Source organism: Arvicanthis niloticus, chromosome 2 (assembly GCF_011762505.2).
Source record: "Arvicanthis niloticus isolate mArvNil1 chromosome 2, mArvNil1.pat.X, whole genome shotgun sequence".
Lineage (NCBI taxonomy): Eukaryota > Metazoa > Chordata > Mammalia > Rodentia > Muridae > Arvicanthis > Arvicanthis niloticus.
Genome location: NC_047659.1, coordinates 10731110 through 10755550, shown reverse-complemented (window position 1 = coordinate 10755550; position 24441 = coordinate 10731110). Strand labels below are relative to the sequence as shown.

General features: G+C 54.0%; 1 protein-coding gene across 2 annotated transcripts in view; it reads left to right on the top strand.

The window, feature by feature from the left end:
- Positions 1 to 22099, top strand: part of Lmx1b (LIM homeobox transcription factor 1 beta) — an 80701-nt gene extending 58602 nt beyond the window's left edge. Inside the window, exons 3-8 of one of the 2 annotated variants that reach the window (XM_034495600.2) lie at positions 13642 to 13874; positions 15655 to 15836; positions 16028 to 16105; positions 16253 to 16319; positions 17854 to 17997; positions 18296 to 22099. In XM_034495600.2, the coding sequence (XP_034351491.1) occupies positions 13642 to 13874; positions 15655 to 15836; positions 16028 to 16105; positions 16253 to 16319; positions 17854 to 17997; positions 18296 to 18453 (862 nt within the window). In that variant the 3' untranslated portion in view covers positions 18454 to 22099. Of the gene's footprint in view, positions 1 to 13641; positions 13875 to 15654; positions 15837 to 16027; positions 16106 to 16252; positions 16320 to 17853; positions 18019 to 18295 lie in introns of both variants that reach the window. The other variant, XM_034495599.2, reaches the window with a different exon arrangement.
- The last annotated feature ends 2342 nt before the right edge of the window (positions 22100 to 24441 follow it).

The window sequence follows — 24441 nt, the reverse complement described above, 5'->3', positions numbered from 1 at the left end:
TGCGGGTTAAGTAAATCAGGGTTTGAGCCTACCGTCGTGAAGACCTGGCAGCTGGAAGTCAGGTGCTCTGGGGAGCAGTGGTAGGGTGTGTGTGTGTGTGTGTGTGTGTGTGTGTGTGTGTGAGAGAGAGAGAGAGAGAGAGAGAGAGAGAGAATTCCAACTAGTCTTCTTTAAGAAAGGCCAAGTTTGTGGGGATGGGGGTGCATGGGTCTACACACTCACGAGTCACCTATCTCATTCTCAGGAAAGAGACCCCAGCTAGTGCAGGTTGCCTCTGGGAGGGTAGCAGGGGACTTGGGATAGGGTGGAGGAGGTGGCTGCCTTTTGGATGTTTCAGTAGTAAATCATGGGAGGTATTACCCAAACATACGTGCAGTTGTTTGTGAAGTCTGTAAGACCCGCCCCTTGGCTGGCCCTGCTCTGCCAGGCTCCCTGGGTTCCATTTGTCCCTCCCCTTCAGCTTTTCTTTCTAGGTCATGGTGGTGATATCTCTGGGTCTTTGCACACACTGCAGCCTTCATCCAGAACCTCCCCTCCAAACTCGGCAGGGGTGGGGGGCTTCTCTGACCGGCTCTCCCTGGAGGGGCTGGACCTGGAACTGTGGTGCCTGTCTTTGAATTTGCCGTCCCACTTCTTGGGGGCCTACCCACCTGGGCAGAGCACAAGCCTGTCTCTTCTTAGGGATCCAGGAGCCCCAGCCTCGTGCCTGCACACAATAAGGGATGGGTGAGGGAAGGGAGAGGAGGCCTGAGAATTTCATCCCACAGGCATTGGGAGATCCCCACAAGGGCTTAGAAGGGCGAGAAAATTTTCCCCAGTCTCCTTAAATGGGAAGGTGTTCTCAGAGGGCGCTGCAAAGCGTCAAGGCTGGGCGCTGGATCTCCATAGTAACCCGTCTGCCAAAATCTTGTCTCCCACGCCCAAACTGTGTGCCTTGGGCAAGTTACCTCCCTGCTCTGTGCCTCAGTTTGCCCCTCATCAAAATGGGGGTGTTGGCAAGGACCTCTGAATTGCTAGGGGACCTCTCACCGATCCCAACCGAAAGCGTGCGCACGCACAGCCGGTGCTAAACGCTAGGGGGGACTGCTGCGGGCGCAGGGAAAGGGTTAAAGCTAGGCGCTTTTTAATTGTCAAATGACTGCGGGCGATTAGCGCTGGCAGCTTCCTCAATAATCGCTCTTCTCTGTACCTGCTGGGAGCTTAATTAAAAAACAAAGAGGCTCAATTTAAAGGCCATTACTATGCTAATGCAGCCGGGCGGGCGGTGATTAAGCGGCTCGCGCGGGCAGCGGGCGGCTAGGGCGGGGCGTGGGGCGATCAGTTACCCACTAAACGGGCCAACAGTAGAGGGGTGTCCCCAGGAGTGGCCTTGTTTGCCCTGCCCAACAGGGGCCTCAGGCTTAACCTTTCATAGCCACCCCCAGCTTGCAGGAGAGCCCACTGGCTTTTGAGAGGTCTAACCCTCATGCCTACAAGCCTGTAGATCGCTCTCAGCCCGCCCACTCCTGCGCCCACCTCTCAGAATCCTTTTGAGGGGATCATCTTGAAGATTTGTTTTACCCACCAACTATAACCGCGTCGCCTCAAAAAGGCATACCAAGAGCAACCCTCAGGCCCCCATACCTCTGGCACCTCTTTCCCATTCCTTCCCAACCACCTTCCCAACCCTTAGAACAGTGTGGTGCCAGTCTATAGGCTAGCCTGGGTCAGACCCTGGCTTTGTATTGAGACAGGGCCTCTACCTTTCTAGAGGTGATCCTGGGACCTTTGAAGGTGTGTGTCTGAGAGCTCCGAGCTGGCCAGGTTTCATCAGTGTGGCATTTGGTAGAACCGTATACATGCTTCTCAATGTGTCAGAGCAGGGCCACAGACGTGTGCACACAAACATGCATGGTGGAAGAGAGCCTTGGGCCAGATCTCATGGTAGTTGGAGCGCCTGGGCTAAGAAAGCTTGTGTTGTGTCTATGGCTTACACAAGGGAAGCCTGGGGCAGAAAGTAAGCGTGGAGAAACCACCAGGCTGGCCTGTAAAGAACTGAGCAGCTCAACCCTGTGCCTCGGGGCTCTTTGGAGAGACTCAGACTTACTCAGTAAAGGACCAGACTGAGAAACAAGTCACAGGAACCTGGGGCATGGATCAAGAAAAGGAGGCAGTGCTGAGTCCCCAAAGGACAAGAAGTAACACACTTAGGTTCTGGGAACATTTGCAGTCCACATAAGACACCCCAAACTCCGTCTTGACCCCGTGTCTTGGTCTCTGGGTGAGTGTTTTCATTGGCTGCCTGGTAAGATTTGTGAAAACAAACGTCAGTGATTTAGTTGGCAGCATTGAGGAACGCCCTCCTGAGCCTAGGGGAGATTTACCTTGGTAAATAAAAAAAGTCAGTATGAAGTACAGCTGCCGGCAGGGCGGCTGAGGGGGTTTAATGTGGAGCCACTGGCCGTCAGCAAGGCTCTGGGTGGGCACAGACCCTGCAACAGAGCAAGTAAGCCCTCTTTAAAAATGTCAGCGGAAAAAAAAAAACCATTTATCTCAATAAAAATTATTTTAGTAAAACAAAACAATGAAAGGGGGAAAGTTGTAAATTAACTATACCAGAAAGAAAATTGATCAAAAAGTTAAATTGCCTTAATGGAATTTCTTCTAGGATACACTTGCTCAAAGGAAGTTTCTCAACGTTGATAGAACCCTAATTAAACCCTGCTACAGTTTACATACAAAGAAGGCAAAATCTTTGGCTTGAGAACAGTGGACCACAATACCAGTTTGGGGCAGTGCTCTACCCCGCATTGGTGTCCAGACCCCTCCCCTTGAATGCCTTCCTGCTGTTCCCTCTACTAGGACAGCCTGTAGCTGTGACCTGGATTCTATCCCCATTCAGTCCTTGTCACCAGGCACAGCAATTGGCTATTAGTCAATGTTAACACTTCACATTGCAGTGAAAGGTCGGGTTGGATGGGTGAATAGGCAGTCTGCGTGGTGAGTGGATGGCTGAGACGATGGGTAGGGAAGGAGTAAAGTGGATGGATGGATGGATGAATGGATGGATGGATGTGTGGATGGATGGATGGATGGATGGATGGATGGATGGATGGATGGATGTGTGGATGGATGGATGGATGGATGGATGGATGGATGGATGGATGGATAGATGGGTGGATGGATAGATGGGTGGATGGGTAGATGGGTAGATGGGTGGATGGGTGGATGTGTCAATGGATGAATGGATGGATAGGTGGATGGATGGATGGATGTGTGGATGGATGGATGGATGGATGGATGGATAGGTGGATGGATGGATGGATGGATGGATGGATGGATGGATGGATGGACAGATGCAGGTGTGGATAGATGGTAGATGGATGGATTGGTAGGTGGATGGGTGGATAAAGGCATGGATGGATGCACACGCAAGTGGGTTATTGCCTGGAAAGATTGATTTATGAATGGATTATGGATAAAGGGATGGACAGATGGATGGGAAGATGGGTAAGTGAACAGGAGAGAGGATGATGCATAGCTTGTGAGGTAACTGTGTGAGGGGGTGCATGTATCATTGTATGAGACAAAAGAATGTGCTTTACCTTCAGCTATTGCATGTCGGAATGTCTCTGGCATTCATTCTCACCAACCTGCTCCACTCTATTGCACTGTCTCCTCGGCCTTGCAAATAGCCTGTGTATTCCTCGTGCATGTTTTTGCTTTTATGGCTGCTCCTTCCTGTATAGCCTCTCTACTTGTCTGTCTCTGCATAGACTGCAACTCTCAAGTCAACCCCCCACCTCCCAACATACACACATTTCCTCACTGGAATCCTATGCAGTGTGTGTGTGTGTGTGTGTGTGTGTGTGTGCCCCACTATGCACATATAGAGGTCAGCAGACAACTTTGTGAAGTTGGTCCTCTCCTTCCACCTTTATGTCAGGCCAAGGGATTGAACTCAGGTCCTCAGATTGTGCAGCAGTCACCTTTACCCAATATGCCATCTCATCCTTCCTCCTCTGAAATTTTTTTTTTTTTTTGATATTTATGTGAGACAAGAACTTACTATGTGGCACTGGCTAGCCTGGAAACCACTAAGTAGACCTGGCTCTGGACTTGGGACATTACAGATAAGGGTCACCATCTCCAGCTCTTCCAAGGTCTTTGAAGCCACACACAGGTGTTCCCTGCTGCCAGAGCTGCCTTCTACCTGGCTTTGCATATTCCTACTCGGTTTTGCCGCGTAGCTCCATAGCCCTTCCTGAACACGTGGCTCTGGGTCCAGCCCACTTCGGCCATGGAGGACCCCAAGACAAAGCCCAGGGCTCTACATCTCAAGGTGTAGGCTTTCTCATCTTCCACCTGGGCTGTGGGGCCCTCATAGTCCTTCCTGTTCTTAGCACCTGCAGTCTAGGTCAATGGGCTTGGCCACTCTGAGCTGACAGTGACAAAGTAATCACTAGGTGGGCAGGAGGAAAGCCACCGAGGGCTTCTAAAACAAGGACCCACAATAAGGCCAGGAGAGCAGCAGCCTGACACCTTCTCTAACACTACTTCTCTCATTTGTAACGAGGCTGGACCTGCCTCTAGTTAGAGGAAGAATCGTGTGCAAAGAATGCTTGGGGCCTGGTCTGTAGGAAACACTCAATAAATCTTAGAGTGTAGAAGTAACAGTACTAAGGGCAGTTGGATCCAGAGACAGGAGCTGGTGACCTCGGTGAAGATGGGGGAGGGGAAGGGACCTGGCTCAGCTCCTAGGGCTGGGGTGCACAGCAGGAGGAAAGGAAGGGACCCAAAGCCTGGCTCATAGGCCCTCATCAGTGTGGTGAGTGAGGGCAACCCTCTCCATGTAACTTAGAATAAAGTAAACTATTGATCTTCCTGAGTGAGAGGACTGCAATCATGTGCTACAGTGCCTACCTTTATGTGGTGCTGGGGATCCTGGGTGCCGAGCAAACTCTCTATCACCCAAGCTACACTAGTCCTGGGGGCCCAGACGAGAACCCATAACTGTGCTTTGCAGACAGACAAAGCCCTTAGCCTGCTCCCTCACATGCTTGGCCGCCTTAGCTGGCTTTCCTGGGGCTCTCCAGCCAGGACCAGCATCCTAAAGTGGACCACAGGGCTTCATGGGAAGGTGCTCAGATGGGGATGGAGCAGGCACTGATCCACTTTCCCTCTGTCCTGGACTTTGCCATCCCTGTCTATTATCCAGGAAGGTGTGGTTTCAGAGCAGTGTCCCACCCCACTCCATGATGTGTTCCTCTGAAGATAGGAAACAAATTGTCGGGTGGGAAGCCACTTGGTATAAGCTCATTCTGTAGACTACATGGGGGTGCCAATGTGTGTGAATGTATGTTTCTTCTCATGTTCATATCTGTGTGTGTGTCCCTGTCTAAGCTTCTCCAGAGCTGCAGATGGCAGGTGCTGCCCTGGGCACGTCCTGTCCATAGCAGAGGCCCCATTCTCTCCTGCCTTCCGGCATCTCAGCTCTCCTTCCTAATAGCTTCTCCTCACCACTTGTTGAGAGAGAGGCTCAGACCCGCCTATCCTCTGGCATCCTCCTCTTCAGAAGGTTCCTACTTCAGTGTGCCTTCCCGGATCAGACAGAGCTAGCCTTACCTTTGCCTAGGTTACGCGGCTAATGACCCCAAGCCTGGCCCCACTTCTCAATCATCATAGCTGCTCGGCTGCCAGAGAGAGCCAGTTAAGATGCCAGCCCAGGGGGCCACAGAGATGGCTTAATGGGTAAAAGTGATTGCCACCAAGACTGTGATCTGAGTTCAGTTTCCGAAACCCACTTGGTAGAAGGAGAGAACCGACTCAGTTATTGCTCCCCCAGCCCCCCCCACACACACACCGTACAAACTATTAAATAAATCACCTGGGCCCCTCCCCCTCACTCACCTGCTCCAGCCACAGGGTCCTGTGTCACTTCCTGGCACCCCATGTGCACTCTGACCTCAGGGCCTTTACAGTGCTGTTCCCATTGCTGGATCCCCTTCCCTTGATGCCCTGGCTTCGAAACTGCAGCCCTCTGGACTCTCCATCACTGCCTATGTTACTTTACTCTTTCCTTTTGTGCCTTGTGAGTGTGATGGTCTGTTTACTCAGACAGACACACTGTTCTCACCTTAGGATGTCCCCTCTAATGTGAGAATGGACATTGAGGAGGGACTGAGTGAACTGTCTCTCTTCCTCCCAGATCCATCCCCATTTAGTGCCTGGCATGGAGAAGGTACCAGAGTCGGTGGGATCACTGAATGTGTGGAGACAGTACCTCAGGCTCCATGCTGGGCTGGTCCCTGCCTGCCTATGGCTTGTGACCTCCAGCCCTGGCTGGGGCCTCCCCACTGTGCCCCGGAGGCGGATCAAAGAGCTAAGAGAAGCCCCAGGGTGGCTCTCATGCAGGCTGGGCAGGCGGCAGGTCAGCAAGGCCCTGCCAAGCCCTGGCAGGCCAGGAGGTACCACAACCGGCAGCCAGCAAGCATGGCCAGCCACGCAGCACATTCCAGCCGCCTGATTGACATGCACTTGGGGCCTGCCTGCGGCTCCTGCCGCATCAAAGCAGATGTTTGCAGCTGGTTTGAGTTGGATCCCATCAACAGGCCCCTTTTTGTCTCCAAATAAAAACCAGCTAAGCCCGGAATGATAAGGATGCACAGGCACATGGGGGAGATGTCAGTAAGTCTCAGTGATGGGCTGACTCCAAAATCCCTGCCACTCCTACTGTCCAGGGCCCTGTCCCCAGGCTCGGGAGACCTGCCCCTCACCCCTGCACCTACGTCATAGGGTACCACAGCCCCCACTGTAAGAAGTTCACACCACACCACACAGAACTCTTACTATCTTGATCCCACTGATGGAAGCAGGGGTCCTGCTATCACCTGGGTGTGGCCCGGACAAGAGGCTACCACACCTGCTAGATGGGCATCCAGCCTCCATTTTCTAACAGGGAACCAGGCTCCCAGGTCCCCAAATCAGGACGCTAGTAGGGCAGAGCTGGGATTAAAAACTATTTCTGTCACCCCCAGAACCAACTTCCAAAGCCTATGCCATGTCCCCAACTCCTAGGAGGCCCCCCAACATTGTCTCCCACATTTGGCCATCCCACCTTCCTGTGGTGAGCACAACTTGGCAGATCACCTGCCACATGACTGGCCATCTCTATGGGACCAGACAGCCTGGCTCTGTGCGCAGACATCCTCAGAGCTGGCTTCCAGAAGGATGATGGATGAAGCCAAGGGAGGTGCAGCAGCGGGCACAGAGAGCCACCAGGCCATCAGCACCCCCTCACATGGTCTCTGTTAGGTGAGGAGTCCAGCAGTGGTGTTCAGGAGCTCTGGGGCTTAGCTAGGGGCCGGCTTATAGGAAAATTTGCCTCAGCCATCCTGGTCTAGGGTGACCTCCTGGCAGACGTCTAGACAAAGAGACAGACAAATAGACTCCTAAGTTGTGTACATGTGGAGGGGGCCAGAGAGAGCAAATCTGTTTGTCTTGTTAGTTGGGTAGGTTTTTTTGTTGTTGGTTTGGTTTGGTTTGGTTTGGTTTGGTTTGGTTTGGTTTAGATTTTTTGAGACAGGCTTCCTCTGTGTAGCCCTGGCTGTCCTGGAACTTACTTTGTAGGCCAGACTGGCCTTGAACTCCAAGAGATACAACCAACTGCCTCTGCCTCCTGAGTGCTGGGATTAAAGGCATGTGCCACCACACCTGGTACCTACCAGTATTCTTAGAGCCTCTTAAAGAAACATAATTTTTTTCTCACTCAACCTGGCTGCAATTTTGTTTTTCATAAGGTTGTTCATCCATTCAACAAACACTAATAATCTCACTGTCAGACCGAGGGTGAGTTAGACCAGTGTCAATCCCTAGGTCAGTAGAGACCTTGGACACATAGTGGCTGAGACTCTGCATCAGGGAAGCCTTCCTGGAGAAGGAGACCTTGAAAGATGGGCATTCTAGAAGCAAAGGGAAGAGTGAGAGACATCAAACCTTGGAAGCAGATGGAAATTGCTATGTTTCGGGAGCAGCAGGAAAACATGGTGGCTGGTGACAGGCCAGGAAAACATGGTGGCTGGTGACAGGCCTGGATGTGGCTTTAGAGCCTTGATTTTTTCTTGAGCTAACTTTGAGATTATCAGGTGCTCTCAAGTGTTCTGAACCAAACTGAAGTTTGATTTGGCTGACTGCAGAGTGTGTCAGCTCTCTACCACCGTCACAAAATCCCCAAGGCAATCAACTTCTCTCTTTTTAAGATTTATTTATTTATTTTATATATATATGAGTACACTGTCACTGTCTTCAGACACACAAGAAGAAGGTACCGGATCCCATTACAGATGGTCGTGAGCCACCATGTTGTTTCTGGGAATTGAACTCAGGACCCCTGGGTTAAGAGCAGTCAGTGCTGTTAACCATTGAGCCATCTCTCCAGCCCATTAATCAGCTTCTAAGAAGGAAACATCTATTCTGGCTTTCATGATCTCAGAGAGTTAGTCCCACGGTCACTTGGTCTCATGGTAGGGCAGAACATCATGGTGGTTGCCAGGACCCTAGTATCCTTTTCAAGGCTACAGCCCAGGGACCTAACCTTTCCCCAGGCCCCACCTTCCAAAGAAACACCTCCTGCTAATGGTATCACAGGCTAACCACATATGCAAATGTCTTTGTGAGACATTTTCTCTTTAAACTACAGCAAGGAAGTAAGACCAAGTTCTTAAGTGTCCTCCACCTCTATTCAGAAGCCACTGAGAAATGCCGTGTCCACCGGGAGGGAGTGCAGTGGTTACAAGGTCCAAGAGGCTCAGACTCACTGGAGCTGCCCTGTCTAGAGGGCACAGGGACGTCGCTCTCGAGAGCCACACATGTAGAGTAGAAGTTATTCTGAGAGCCTGACGAAGGACCCCACAAACCATAAAGCGCACTGGTGGGGCATGCATATGCTGTAGAGCGAGGGGGAGAGAGGGGGCTTCCCCTCAACGAGACTGCTTTGCCAGTGCTGGGAATCTCGGAGAGACAATAGTGGCAATCACGGTCTCCATTTACCCATCCAACCGCAGGAGCCTTGCCCCAGCCTGCTACATCTGTCAGTGTCCCCATAAAATACACGAGGACACTGAGGCAGATGGGTAAGTGCAGGGTGCCAGGGCTTAAAAGTGACAGAGCCACGGCTCTGAGCTCAGTGTGTGCCATTTGGACTCTGGGTGCTAAAGAGAGCTGGGTGAGGACATCTCCGGGAGGCCAAGTGCGTGTACCACTGAGGGGCTGTGCTCCACGTGTGCTCACGGGGCCCAGTGGCTAGGAAGTCAGTTTTGTGACCTACATTCAAATCCTCTGCAAAATACTGCATTTTCAGGCTTTATTTAAATTAGTCTCTTACGAGTTTAATAAATTGTGTTTCAGACAAACCAAATGAATTGCTCCTGGAGATGGGTTCTCACAGACTGGGACTCTTCCAGAGAGGGGAGACCTCACAACAGACTGTTTTACACGGTGATTGTTGGAAAATGTGCAGGGAGAGCGGTGCTCGACTTGGTTTTTATTTTATGATTATTGTCAGACTGGGTCTCATGTATCCTGAGCTAGCCTCTAAGTCACTATATGGTCAAGGATGACTTTAAGCTTACTGATCCATCTCCTGAGTGTTGGGATTACGAGTGGATGTCACCACGTCTGGTTTTATGTGATGCTGAGGAACAAACCCAGCTTCCTGCGTGCTCAGCAAACACGCCGAGCTATATTCCCAGCCTTCAGTTTGGTTTACAAAGAACCCAGACCCACTGAGGACAGGAAGAATCATGGGGTGGACTGGGCCTCCAGAAAGCTCATAACCTTAGGGGCAGACACACGGCAACCAGAGACAAGGCTGGCCGGATGCACAGAGTCAGACCAAGGCCTCTGCCCTTCCGGTCTGTGAGGACTTAGGTGATGCAGGCTGGCAGCCACCAAGCCTTCTTAGTGCTCAGAATACCCTGAGAGAGATGGTCTCTGAGTCAAGAGAGCAGGGCCCTTTGGGGCAGATGAGAGCAAGAGGGCCTGGCTAGAGCCCAAGAGCTTCTGCAAGACATGCTGGGACTTGTCCACACAGCCAGTGTCAGGAACTGCTTGCAGAAGTCATGGAGGCCCCCAGTAAACATGAACCACAAAGGCATCGTGAGCATAGCAGACAGTACAGGGCAGAGAGGGCAGGTGGAAGTGGAAGGCCCCCTGGACAAGCATAGTGACAAGTACCTCACAGGGACCTAACCCTCTCTATCACTCTGCAGTTAGCTAGGAACAGGATCCCTGCCCCCCCCACCCCCCCACTTTTCAAAACAGTGTTCTTCTGTGTGGCCCTGACTGTCCTGAACTAGATCTTTAGAGCAGGCTGTCCTTGAACTTAGAGATCTGCCTGCTTCTGCCTCTCAAGGAATCAAAGGCGTCCACCTTTGCATCCACCCGGCTTTTTGTTTTTGTCTTTTTGAGATAGGGTCTCATGTAGCCCAGGCTGGCTGGCCCTGAGCTCTGCATACCCAGAGATGACCTTAAACTTTTACATGTTTTTTTATTACTGTGTGTGTACCAGGGAGGGCATATGTGCTAGAGCGTGCACACGGAGGTCTGATTCCTTCTTCCAACTTTATGTGTGTTTGAGAGATTGAACAGGGGTTCAGACTCATGCAGAAAGCCTCAGTGAGCCATACCACTGGCCCCACATTGAGTTTTTGATTCTCCTGCCTCCACCTCCCCAGTGCTGAGATGACAAGTGTTTGCTTCAGTGCCTGGTTTAAAATGGTGTGGGGGAGGAAACCCAGGTCTTCCTGCATGCTTGCGAGCACTCTACCACCTGAGCGACATGGCCAGCCCAGATGTTCCTATGTAGTAGATGAGGACTGGAGGCTCAGGGACGAAACGACTTGTCTAAAGTCACATATCAAGGTAACGACTTGTCTAAAGTCACGTACCAAGGTAGACATGGAGCTAAGGGATAGGACATTCAACCCAGAACAAGCAAAGATCTGAGTTTGTGTCTTGAAGTTGTGGAGCCAAGGTGTACCCCAGCCCTGTCTGCTTGCAGCTGCTCTAAGCTGATAGCTGCTGCCTTCTGTGCTGAGTGAGATGCAGGCTTCAGCGCTAAACCCATTACACACAAAGCAAGCTGAGGCTGGGAGGGAGGAATGGCTTAGGAAGCTTCCAGACTTGCATGATGCCCTGCCTGTGGCCGGCCTGCTGCTCCTTGGCTCTCTGTGGCTTCTGTTTCCAGCCATGTGTCCATGATAAAGGAACAGAAGGAGAGAAGGGGATTTGGAGAGAGGAGGGAACCCCCACTTACACACAGGCACATGCACCCGCGAGTAGCTTTCACTCCACCCCTGCATGGTAGACAAAGCCTGCCCCATAATTGGGAGTGAGTATTTCATACATGCCCCCCGATGTTTTATTGGGTGGAGGGACGCTTGGAGACCAAACGGATGGCACATTCCGTTTATAAAGTGCACGCCGTTTGTTTTATTTCCCAGGCTCTTGCAATCTAGATAACAGATGACACCCCGAGTGGTTGTGCTGCCTGGAAATGGCTGCCGGAGCCTTTGGAGGGGTATTAATAATAGATTGTGTTGATGAGCATGAAGAAAGTCGCAATCCACCCCCTGCTGCCAAGGCATTAGTGTGGCTGTTAAATGCAGGAGCACCAGCTCTGTGGCACAGTCGCTGAATGCAGGTCACCCCGCAACACACACCCGGCTTGCTTCCTTCTGCAGCCTAGGGAGCTCTTGCATCTTGGAGCCACACAAGATATGCTGACTCTGGCCTGGGACCTGGCCAGTGCCCATCTGTTTAGACCCCTGTAGCCCTTACTGGGCACCTCGGCCAATCATAGAGCAGCAGTGAGGGGCAGGCATCTGCCTCTAAATAGGGATCTATGGCCACACAAGTTCCCAGGAGCCTCTGTCTACCTTAGGTTGCCAATGGGGCAGGTTAGACACTCCCTCCTCCCCCAACCCCCTGAATAAAACCACCCAGCCTATACCTTTCTTGCAAAGCCACAAGCTGGCTTGGGCCTAGAGGATACTTACTTGCCTCGATTACCTGGTCTGACCTTCAGTCTCACACCAACCACAAATGCACACAGAATCCCCCTGAGAACTAGAAGGAGCCATAACCTGCCTTGAGGTATCCCCACTAGAGTTGGGACCCCTCAGAGACCTGCATGGTGACTTCTTGCTGATTCACATGTTCAATATCACCAAATCCTCAGGAAGGTCTTCTGACTTCCTCATTTTGCAGCCGCCTCCTCTAGACCACAACATCATCAAGGAAGCCTCTGGGAAGGCTCCCCAGAGGAGGTGGTGTTGGACTTGGGTGTTGCAGGTTGAATAGGAGTCTGACAGACCAAATAGAGGTGGGTACTGGGCTTGCCCCCACAGAGTGCTCTGGCCAGTGCCAGGGCAGTCATCAGAACCCGAGGAATCCCTGTCCAGTGTGAAACGGCATTTTGTTGTGGGCGGTGCTGATAGCAGCCCCAGGAAAGGAGGCAGGGTGTGAGCCTGGCTTTTATGGCTGTCCCTGCTCCAGAACCGATTAGCAGAGAATTGCAGCTGTAATCTGTGCCCGTGAAGCGGGCCATAAAGAGGGATGCGATGTGCAATGCTCCCAAGGTGGCGCCCGCAGACGTGGCCCAGGGATGCAGGGAATGAAAAATGGTTTTAATTCCCTCCCAGCAGCAATAATTTGATTCTTCATAAATTTTTCCATCAAAGTGTTTTTGAAGCTGAGTTCCCACAGAGCAGGCATGTGACAGGGTGTGGGGTGTGGGCAGGGGCGGTCAGCACAGCAGCAGGACCTGCAGCATGAGCCAGCCAGGGGCACAGAGACCCTCGGATGGGACAGAGTCAGCCACGGGGAATTGTTTGCTGCACGGAACACACTCTGAGCACAAACTCCTATGTGCACTTTCACCTCCTCATCCCTAAAATGGGGTCAGGGCTCTCTGGTCTCAAGGGCCACTGCAAGATCAGGTGACATGCGCATGTAGCGTGCTGAGTACAGCAGCTATCCATGTTTCAGCAAGACGTGCCCATGCTGAAATAAAGGGACAAGAAGGTGGCACCAAGCCAAGGGGCAGGGACAGAACGTGTCTGGAGGCCACTGTGAGGGTGTCCTGGAGATGTCGTGGCTGTTTGAGAGATTACAGCTGGGAAGCGGGAAGTGGTGAGACTTTGGAGGCTTTGGGGCACTAGGGAACCATGGTTGAGTGTGGACCAGGAAAGAACAAGCCCAGCGTGCGTTTTAGAAAGAACCTCTGTGTCCTGGGTTGGGACACAGGTGTGAGAGGGCTGAAGGGATTGAGGATCCGGGGACCCAGGGAGGGGAGAAGGGCCCAGGCTAGAGGGCAGAACAAAATTAGGATTGTTTGGCTGTGGAGGTGAAGGAGGCTGGTGGTCAGGGTGTGAGGCTGACCCTGCATACTGCCCTCTAGTGGCTATCATGCCTGAGCAGGAAGACCCAGAATTAGAGCTGACCACCCAAGAGAGGCACCTCACGCCTACCCTAGCTCCCCTTTGGGACATGCAGAAGAGGAGGGTGCGTCCCCGTCCTCACCCCCGTCTGTCAAGGTGACAGAAGGAGGTGTCCTGGGTGAACCCCTCTAGCCCAGCCTGTGCCTCCCCTGTGCCCCCGCAGGCTCTTCGCGGCGAAATGCAGTGGCTGCATGGAGAAGATCGCCCCTACGGAGTTCGTCATGCGGGCACTGGAGTGTGTGTACCACCTGGGCTGCTTCTGCTGCTGTGTGTGCGAGAGGCAGCTGCGCAAGGGGGATGAGTTCGTACTCAAGGAGGGCCAGCTGCTGTGCAAGGGCGACTACGAGAAGGAGAAAGACCTCCTCAGCTCCGTGAGCCCGGACGAGTCTGACTCTGGTGAGCCTAGGCTGGGAGGCTGCAGGACATGGCTCAGTAGGATGCCGGAGCAGGGCTTCTGAGATCCACGGATCTGCACATCCGTGCACGCCCAGCCATCATCAAGGTGCCACGTCCAATGTCACATCCACCCTATCACTTACCTGGGTGCCAGCCCTGAAGTACACACACCTGTGTACCACATACATACCCAGTGCCATAAAGACACCATCTCATGTGCCCATACGTGAGGACATGTGCTTACAACACCCAGACATGCAAAGCTCCTCCCACGTACACACACACATACATGTATATTCTTCATACCTCTGCACCTGACCAGCACACTCATGGGCTGCACATGCATGAATTTACACACTCACATGTGCCCTACCCATGCATATGTTTGCTCTCTAGCAAAAACCTGACGGCTGGGGCCTTGTCACTCCTGAGACTGGGGCAGGGAACATGCCAAGATGGCTGCCCTGCCCTTGGAGGTACCCTAGACCCATAGGCATGTCTTCTGCCCACATGGGGAGTATCTGCAGTTGTCAGGGCCCCAATGTTTGGGTGTGACAGAGTCCTGTGTATCCACTGCTGGCCATCCCTGGATTAGACACTGTGATAGTATCCCTGTGGCCACCTGCACTCCCACGGAAGGGAAGACCACTGGCCCAACTTACAGACATTGTAAGGTCACAGTCCTCCATGGGGCTAACCTCCAAAGATAGTGGAGCTACGGAGGGGACAAGTTCCAGGGAGGGGTGTCAGAGCTCATGGTTGTTGGGAAGCTAGACCTTGTACCTGGGTCTCTAAGGCCCAAAACCCTGAGGCCATAGAAGTGGCATGTGTGTTGCCGGAGGTGCACACATGATTCTTCATGCTACATGTGTCTTGGCATGGAAGTGTCCCTGCTTGTGGGCATAGGCCTCTGTGAGCCTGCAGTGGTAAATGTCTCTAAGTAACATATATGTGAGCCTTTGGACCAAGATACAGGCATGTGCACCCATCACCGAGTCCATTGTGCGTGTGTGCACATGCTTGCGTGTCCTGGTCCCAAGTACCTCCTGTGAGGATGCCTGGTCCCTGTGTCTTTGCCAGTTGTTAGTCCCTGGAGGCCTCAAGAAAGAAGACTCCAGCCACTCCTCTCTTTCCCCCTGGTCCCCAGCTAGCATGACACATGGACCCTCAGAGGCCAGCAGGAGAAGGTAGCTTTCAAACAAGATGAAGCGGAGAAGCCCAGGGCCAGCCTGGATTATAGTTACCATATGCCTATTGCAGGAGGCTGCTGGCCTTCAGAGTCTCACAAGGGCAGATCTGCCCCGTGTGTGAGCCCCAGAATGATGCACACGCTCTAGTGTGTGCCTCTTGCTTATTGTGGGCCCGTTCCTCCTCCCCGATCCACTGCTATCACTGGGGGGCAGAAGTATCCCTCCCACCCCTCAACCTGAGCCTTGTGCACAGCCATGCACATGCAGCTGGGTAGTGAGTCATGGTCCCTGAGCAGAGAGAGAGAAAGAGACAGACAGACAGACAGACAGACAGACAGAGAGTGTGCACCTGCACCTGTGGATGCTATAGAGGAACCTGTAAGTCAGCAGCGTTAAACCAGCCTGGGGCCCTGAATGGGGAAGTGAGTATATGTTGAAGTCATGGGACATGACAAAGAAGGATCTTTGGGCCTAGGGAGGACTCTACTTTATCCTGAGGTCACTAGGGAGCCATAATCAGCAGAGGGTGAGGGAATTCTCACCCAAAGATACAAAGCTCCGACTGACAGGTTGGGTTGTGTCTTCCACAGTGAAGAGTGAGGACGAAGATGGAGACATGAAGCCGGCCAAGGGGCAGGGCAGCCAGAGTAAGGGCAGTGGAGATGACGGGAAGGACCCGAGAAGGCCCAAACGGCCCCGGACCATCCTGACCACGCAGCAGCGAAGAGCTTTTAAGGCCTCTTTTGAGGTCTCCTCCAAGCCCTGTCGGAAGGTGAGGAATGCCGAGTGGGATGGTCTGGGGCCAACACTGCTCTTTTGCTTATTGTGGGTCTATTCCTCCTCCCTGAGCCACTACTATCACCGGGGGAGGGGGCAGGAATGTTCCTCCCACCCCTCAACCCAACTGCCACCTTTCAGCTGCCATCTACACAGACCTGACTTGTCTCCCTCTCTCCGGGTCAGGTCCGAGAGACACTGGCAGCAGAGACGGGCCTCAGTGTGCGTGTGGTCCAGGTCTGGTTTCAGAACCAAAGAGCAAAGGTGAGAGGTCACGGCTAATCCAGTGCTCCAGGGCAGACCTGGGAGACGGGGATGGGCAAGAGACAGTGAAGGGTCCAGATGGGGTGAGGAGGCAGAGCCTTGCATTTGGACTGGGACTGAGTCAGTGCCTGGACTGTCCCTCTGCAGATGAAGAAGCTGGCCCGGAGGCACCAGCAACAGCAGGAGCAGCAGAACTCCCAGCGGCTGGGCCAAGGTGAGCCTCAGGGACTGAGGGAGCAGAGGTTACTGGAAGGGGTGTCAGGGTGTGTGCTGTGAAAGTCACTGCGGGCTGCCTGGCTCCGTGTGGCCAGGCTCTTTCCCCCGACCTCCTACCCACCCTGTCTCACTCAGCTCATGAACTCCCACCAAGACAAGGCAGTCAGGCATGCCTCATGAGGAAACTGAGGGCTGGGGACATTCAAACCACCTCTGGGGACACCACTCTACCACAGGGCAAAGCTGCCCTCTGTATATAGGGCTCCAACGCACACTGTTAGCAGTGACGTGCACTGGCTGCCCACTCATTCTGTGAAAGCACCCCAGAGAAGCTGGGAGGTGTGAGGAAGCCCCCAGGGGGCTGCCACTAGTAGTAAGGGCCAGTCCATCGAGCAGACGCCAGGTCTCGCAAAGCTGGACTTCACTCAGAAATCTGTTTCAGCAACAACATCTTGGACCAGGGCTGGTCTCCTAGGCTACGCAGGGACATGGAGACTTTGAAGTTATGAAGAGAGGGGGTGCAGAGACCTCCAGAGACTACTAACATAGAGGCCCCTGGGAAGGTGCCAGGCACCTACATGCAGCTCTGCCACTTAGGACTGGAGCCAGGCCAGCATCCCAGCCTGAACTTGGAGATCTACTGACTATGTTCCAAAGCCCTGTATTTCTTGTTTTCCCTTAAAGGCCCTCCTGGGGCCACAGTCTTCTGCCTCCAGTCACCAGGCAGCCTGTATTTGTCCTTGGAGAAAAGCACGCCTTGTTCTCTAGTGTCCCTGGCTCCCTCCTAGATGCCATCAGGAACCCCCTGCTCACCACAGCCCCTTTGGTGCTACCGCACTGCCCGTGACCCCTGTGATCCCCACCTTTCCCTCTGTTCTGTCACCATCTTGGGAGTGGTTGTCCCTTACCCATTTTGCCTTTTCCTGCAGAGACCTTGACAAGTTCCCCAGGACCTCCCCCACTTCCTCTTCCCCCAAACAGACCCAGCCTCTGCACTCTGCGTGCTCCCAACATTTCTCCACCATGCCCAGAGGGAATCCTGACACACCCTATTGTTGCCTGTGCACCCTACCACTGTTTGTCCCTTGCTGACTGCCTCACTCCCCGATGGTCTGGAGGCAGCTGCTGGACTTTCCAGTCTCACCTGGAAGACCAGCCCTCCCCGCCTGTTATAACCCTTCCTGCCGGTTCTTTAGGTCTTGATGGGATACGGGTTTCTCCTCCAGGAAGCCCTCCTTGACTTGAGTTCTATCTTAGCACTCCTACATGGTGAACTGTGGTACATGGCTACTGCCAGCCCAGCCTGCCACCTCTCTGGCACAGCTCTTGCAGATGGAGCAGGTGGGAGAGAGTGAATGGGAAGACTTTGGGGAAGAAATGTCAGGAGCAGAGGCAGAGCACAGGAAAACCTGGAGCTAGAAGGTAGAAGGTCCATCTGGGTGAGGAGTCACAGGGGCCCAGGGGAGCATCTGCAAGGACTACCAGGACAGGGTAGGGCAGGACCAGTTGGTGAAGGCATTCACTGTCCTCAGAGGTTCTGTCAAGCCGCATGGAGGGCATGATGGCCTCCTACACGCCGCTGGCCCCTCCGCAGCAGCAGATCGTGGCCATGGAGCAGAGCCCCTACGGAAGCAGCGACCCCTTCCAGCAGGGCCTCACGCCGCCCCAAATGCCAGGTGACCACATGAACCCCTATGGTAAGCTGCCCCACCCCCCATCTGGCCCAGCACTGCCCTCTGTCCCTGCCTAGCCAAGCAGACAGAGGCTATGACAGTCCTTGCTGCCCAGAGCCAAGGGCCCAGGGCCCAGGGCAGTCCATCCCACACTGCCAGCAAGCCTCCCCCTGACGGGAAGGGCCTAGTCCTAGCCAGCTGGCCTGCCCACAACCCCTGGCCATGTAGCCTGCAGGGCTGCCAGGACCGCCTAGAGCTCTGGCCCACTCCCAGCTCCTGACGTCCCTTCCTCATCCCACAGGGAACGACTCCATCTTCCACGATATCGATAGTGATACCTCCCTCACCAGCCTCAGCGACTGCTTCCTCGGCTCTTCCGACGTGGGCTCCCTGCAGGCCCGCGTGGGGAACCCCATTGACCGGCTCTACTCCATGCAGAGCTCCTACTTTGCCTCCTGAGAGCCAGCCGGGCCGCATGGACACTTGGGCCTGGGCCTAGGGTGGGACCACAGGCCTCTGCAGCCAGCCGGCCCCCCAGCCCGCCACCCGCTCAGACTCTACAGACAGCCATACGGTGCCCTCCCCTCGGCCAGCCAGACCTGGCTCAGGTGCCCACTGGGCACAGCCAGACAAGGCAGATAGGTGCAGCCTGGGCAGGGACTGTGTCCTGCCCACAGAGACCTTGTGACCCCTGGGGACCCAGAGCTCTTGGACAGCCTCTCGCCTCCCAGCCCTTTGACTTCATCACTACCTTCCCCGGCCCCGCCTCTTTTGGGGGGGAAGCTTAAATTTGTTTTGTTTTGTTTTTTAAACATTCTGTTTCCAGCCAACCTCCATTGTCCCTGCAAGTCCAGCCCTGGGACAGTGCCTGGTACCCGAGAAACAGTTATACGGGTGTCCTGCGCTGGAGACCACTTCCCCTCCTGGTCAGCGCAGGGGATGGTTTCTGGGTCCTGGGAGGCCCAGGGTCACTGTTCCTAGCCCTAGGCTGGAGCACAGGAAAGGAGGGTCCAAGCAGGTGTGACAGGCTCTTTGGCCCTGTCTGAACTAGGAATCTCAGCAAGAGGAGGGATATGGACAGAGCCCAGAGAGACCCAAGGGACAGAGATGCACATGTAAAGGCACACACATCTGTAGGCACACCTGTGCAAGCATGCGTATACACCTGGTGCACAGGCACACAGACATGGAAGAGGTACCGTTCCTTTCCGGAAGCAGCAGCAAGGTCAGCTGGCAGGGCCTACCTCTGAGAGCAATTGGAGAGGGAGGAAGAAAGGAGAATCCCAGGCTCTGTTCAGGTCATGACTGCCAGGGCAGGAGAGTAGTCACAAACCTACCAGGTCCCAGGCCAGAGATAGAGCCCAGAGAACCCAGTACACACAGACCACAGCAAACACAGTCTGCTGCTTGACACCATCTGATACTTAATCCCCTCTGGTCCTTCCTCTTATACGGGGAGTCAGCGGCAGAAGCCCAGGCCAGCGACCCTCCTTGTGGGTCTGCTCAGACCCTCAGTCTCCTCTGGTCTGTATGCTGAGGCTGTACATTGCAGGGCTCCTCCCTGCTCTGCAGCTGTGGGACTGCTGTAAGCAGCTTTCCTTCTGACCTTAGCCAGCTCACGGGGAACAGGCCCTGCACCTTGTCTGCTTTTGGCACCTTAGCTCTGCTGGTGTGGCTTAGGTCTCATGACTTTGGAGCCCCACCCTTGTTCTATAATGATCCCCCACCCACCCCAGGGCCTCACACAGGCACAGTGACAAGCCACACCTCCTCAATATGTGTGGGTGGGATGCTGATTAGAGCCCATGAAAGACCAGGGTTTGTACCTGGTTGCCTTTCCTTTCATTGGCTCGGTCAGCTTGGGGCATTACTCTGAAGTCACTGTATCCCCTCCCTCTGTCTCAGCTGGGTAAGATCAGCCCTGTGGGGCTCTCCGTAGCATCCTTGCACAGTGTATAGCCCACCACATTTCAGCCTCCTGTGTCACCCCAGCCCTCCCCCCAGTCTCCTGGACTCTTCCTGCCCAAGGTTGAAGCGGTAGTGGGTCTTCCTTTGGCACCCCCACTGACCTCTGGCAGGCACTGTGTCCCAGGCCAGATGCCCAGGAGAATGCTGCCATTCATTTAACGCAGAATCCTAACCACCCCTCACCCACCCACCCATTCTTATGTCTGCAGAGCTCTATTCGTGGGCACATAAGGATGAGTCTCTTTGTCACCACTTTGGACTCCTGTGCCTGGCTAGTTCAGCTGTGTGGGTTTATTTTCTGTCTCTAGGGAGACCTCAGACCCCTTAACCCCATTCAGATGTCGCGATATGGAGTCAGCAGGGAAGAGTCAGCCAGTACAGTCCTCCTGGTCCCTCATTTTATAAAAGGAACATCACTAATCTCCATGCTGAAGTTGTGGTCCTGAGCCAGATGGTTTCCTGGGATTCACCCTTTCCTCCTCTGGCACAGACCCCTGGCTGAATTGTACAGGGGACACTCGGGGCAGACCCAGGGTAGATACAAACTCCCAGGAGACCCGGCCTACTTTTGTCCACTTTTTAAGTTGGAAGACACGATACCAGTAGGCTATGTGGCTGCTGAGAAGCCTGAGACAGGAGAGAGGCAGGGATGTGCTCGAGGCCACACAGCAAAGTAGTGACAGATCTGCAGCTGAGGAGAGGACAGTAGATCTGTCCCCATCACTGTCTCACAAAGCCCCGCCCCCTGCCCCACCCTCAGGGACCAATGTGTTCTCACTACACCTGCTGGTCCCAAGGGTCCTCACTTCCTGTTCTGGGGCCTCCAAACCCCAAGTCCAGCCCTGACCTCTGCTGTCCCATGCTGGTGTCCCCAGCCAGATGTTATCAGGACACTTCTAAGTTGCCCCCAGCAACTAAGGGACCCCCAGCCATCATGCCGGAAATGCCCTAGTAGCCATTCTCAGGATTTTTTCACCATGGCTGTGGCCTGCTGCCCTGCCGAGACAACATGCCAGCCTTGGACTGCCGCAGGGACTAGGGCTTCTGTCCTGTGGGAAGAGACATCCTTCGATCCAGCCCCGCCCAGACCTTGTTAGATAGCAACTCAGGTTTCTGGAGCTGAGCCTGGAAGAAGGAAGTGGTGTAGGACTGGGGGTGGGGGTGGGGCTAGCCTGCAACCTGAAGGAGCAGAGGGATGTGGGAATATGAGGTAGAAAGTGAGAGATGGGTAGGGGTTTCAAAGAAAAACCAAGTCCCACCTCCTGGCTGCGGGGTGTGGCACGTTGAGGCTCAGGCAGAGAGGAAGAAGCCTGTCTCGGTGTCACACAGGAGTGACAAGAACCTGAGCTTTGTCCCATCCAGGGTCCTATCTGTGGTTTCTTTCCATGAGGCTTCCTCTCACTCTGCTGTCCTCAGAGACTTAGGAGAGGCCACACACAGACACCACACCAGGTGTGAGAGTCAGACCAAGGGGTGGACTTGTCATGGAGGCTTCCTGTGGGGGGAGGGTGGACATCCAGGAACTGCCTTTACACGAAGAGGCCCAGCTGAGGGCCAACCTCTCCTCCTTTAGGGACATCCCTTTGAAGTGAGACCCCCTCCTGGTCTGTCTAGATGTCCCCCCCTGCTCAGCAGGGGAAGATGGACTCAGAGCTCTGGGCACCCCTAGGACCAGGGGGACGCTGCAGCCCAGGGCTGACCGCTGCGCAGAAGGGGCAGCACACTCACGCACGTGCACACACACTCACACCCGACACAAGGAGGCTCACACGTGGCCTGGGAGCAGGGAGACAGGACGGACCCTTCAACATGTGGCCCTCGATAGGGACAATTGCCAATGGTGTCTGGGCTGCTGCCCTGCCCTACCCTGAGGTTCCGCTTGGAGGGGGTTTGTTGCAGCTGGGCTGGGGCCAGGCCACCCATCGTATTCTTTCCGTTTACCTTGTACAGAATGCCCGCCTGCCATCCCCACACACATTTTATTTAATAACTTGTCATTGTTAAATTATTTATTAGCGTTTCCACATCACCAACCCCGCCTTCCACTCACCTCCTGCCTCTTCCCACAAAAGCAGAAAATGGAAACAGCGAGAAAAAAAAAAAAGACGAGATGTTGGTATATTTGTAAATAAACAACCTGTACACTCCTGTGTGGGCTCTCCTTGGGGGTGTGGCCTGGGCCTCAGCGGGAGCTGCCTGTCACTGCCGGGACAACAAGTCATGGACACAGGTCTAGCCCAACCCCACCTCATAATCATCCCCCTCTCCTTCCCCCATTGCCTCAGCCCTGGCCATCCTCAGCCTTGAGTTCAACAGAGTCGTCCATCTCCAGTCCCCTCTGTCCAATTACCCAACACATCCATTCCTTCATCCAGGCAGCCATTGCTTATGGGAGCTTCTTTGAGTAGCAACCACGCTGAGAAACAAGGAAGGAATGGTCACCTCAGAGGATGTAGAAAGCTTGACATAGTTCAGGTGACATATAATGGAGCCTTGGTCCGGGGGCAGCTGGTCTCATGGGGGTGGGGATCAGAGAAGGCTTCCTGGAAGAAGCCATTCAGCAGAGATCTGAAGTCACCTAGCTGGACAGGGAGCTAAGGGGAGAGGGGTGTCTGGGGATGGTCCAGGCTTATACACCTCAGAGGAGGCAGAATCTGACCAGAAATGTAGAATGCTCCTGAGCAGAAAACATGGGTGAGCTGAGTGGGGAGCAGGGAGGTCAGCTTACTTTGACCAGCGTGGTACCTGTGGAGAGCAAGAGAAGTCCAGACTGTCAAGGTGTTCAGGTAACATCTAGGTCCCTGATCATTGCTATTAGGGTGTACAAAAGGGACAGGACAGTCTTTCCGCCTGAGGCACGTGAGCTGAGCATGCTAGAGATGGCCCCAAATGAGGTGACACGGACCACGGCTGGGCCCCTGAGGATCCAGAAGCCAAGTGTGGCGTCTCCTCCCTGGGGTACTGATGGGCAGGTTAGGCAGGGAACAAAACCCAGAAAAATAGAGCCACTCCTGTGGCTGTCAGGACCACCTGAGAGCCACCATGAGACCTCTCACTCTGCCAGTGAGCATGAGCGCCCCCTAGGGGCCTGCCCCTCCACAACCTCTGCTGGGTAACTGGCTGCCAAGGATCCCGGGCTTCAGAAAGGACACTGAGGCCCAGGAGAGGAGGTGATAACTCAATATAATGAAGCAAGCGGGAAGACAAAACCAAGACAAGAAAGCAGCTTGGACCACAACATTTCAGCCTTGCCAATCCCACCCCACTCCACCCTACACCCACACCAACAACCAGCTGCCCCTTCCAGGCCCACTGTTTCCGGTCGTAGGACAAGATCCCCCAAGATCAAGCCAGACACCTGGAGATAGGGAATTCTCCTACCTTCAGCGTGCCTCACAAGACTCCAGGGAACCTAAGTCACATGGTCCAAACTGCACAGCTCCGGAGGCAGGACTAAACAGAGCCTTGGTGGCTGGGCTCCAAGCTGGAACTGGAAGAGGGACAACTGAGGGAGGGGTTGGGGGCATCCATGTTCTATTCTTTGAGAGCAGTGGGCTCCCAACCCTGTAGCCTAGAGCAATGTCTAAAATCCTGTCACTAAAAAATGTGGGGGTGGGGGATGAGCTAATCCACTACCTCATTGTCACCCGACCCTCCCTACCCTGTCCAGGTGAAGACATGGACTAGGGAGTAAGAGGGGGAGGGAAAGAACCCTCCTCAAAGGCCTGGGTCCTGCAGCCTGATGGCTTCTCAGCGTCCCCAGGAGAACCTTGAGCCCACTCACTGCTTTGACTTGGCTGGGGCTGGGAGACGAGGGGCTGAGCGCTCATTCCCATCTTCTTTCTTCCATGACCCAGGTCTCCTGGGCCAAGCATGAGCAGTTACTCAAAAGACATAAGTGGCTCAAAGTGGGGAGGGATTGCCTCAGTGCTTGGGACCCCAGTGGAGTGGGGAGGGATCGCCTCAGTGCTTGGGACCCCAATGGAGTGGGGAGGGATCGCCTCAGTGCTTGGGACCCCAGTGGGACCTTCCTGGAAGAGGAAGCACTTGGGTTGAGCATCCCAAGTGGTCAGAGTGGGATGGACAGGACAGAGACGGTCAAGGACATCTGGGAAGACAGAACAGCAAGTTGAGGTTCAGAAGCAGGAGCCACAGAGGCATGGAAGTAAGGTAGGGCAAACCCTGATGACCTTGGAGTCCGAGGGTCAAAAATGGAGATCCTGAGTGGTGCTGGGGTCAGACAGGAAAGGAGGGACAACTTACATGTCCCTGTCTCCAAACTAGCAGAGTAAATTAGGTCAGCACACTGCGAACTACTGTATAGAACCAAGAAATGTTTACATTCTCAAATGGAACAAAGAAGAAGAAACAAAACCCTTGCCCATTCCCTAGATGAAGAATACGCATTGTCCATGCCTTGCAGCCCTGGGTGTGCCTGTCAGCATCCCAGGAACTTCCACCTTTTCCTCTGAAAAACTG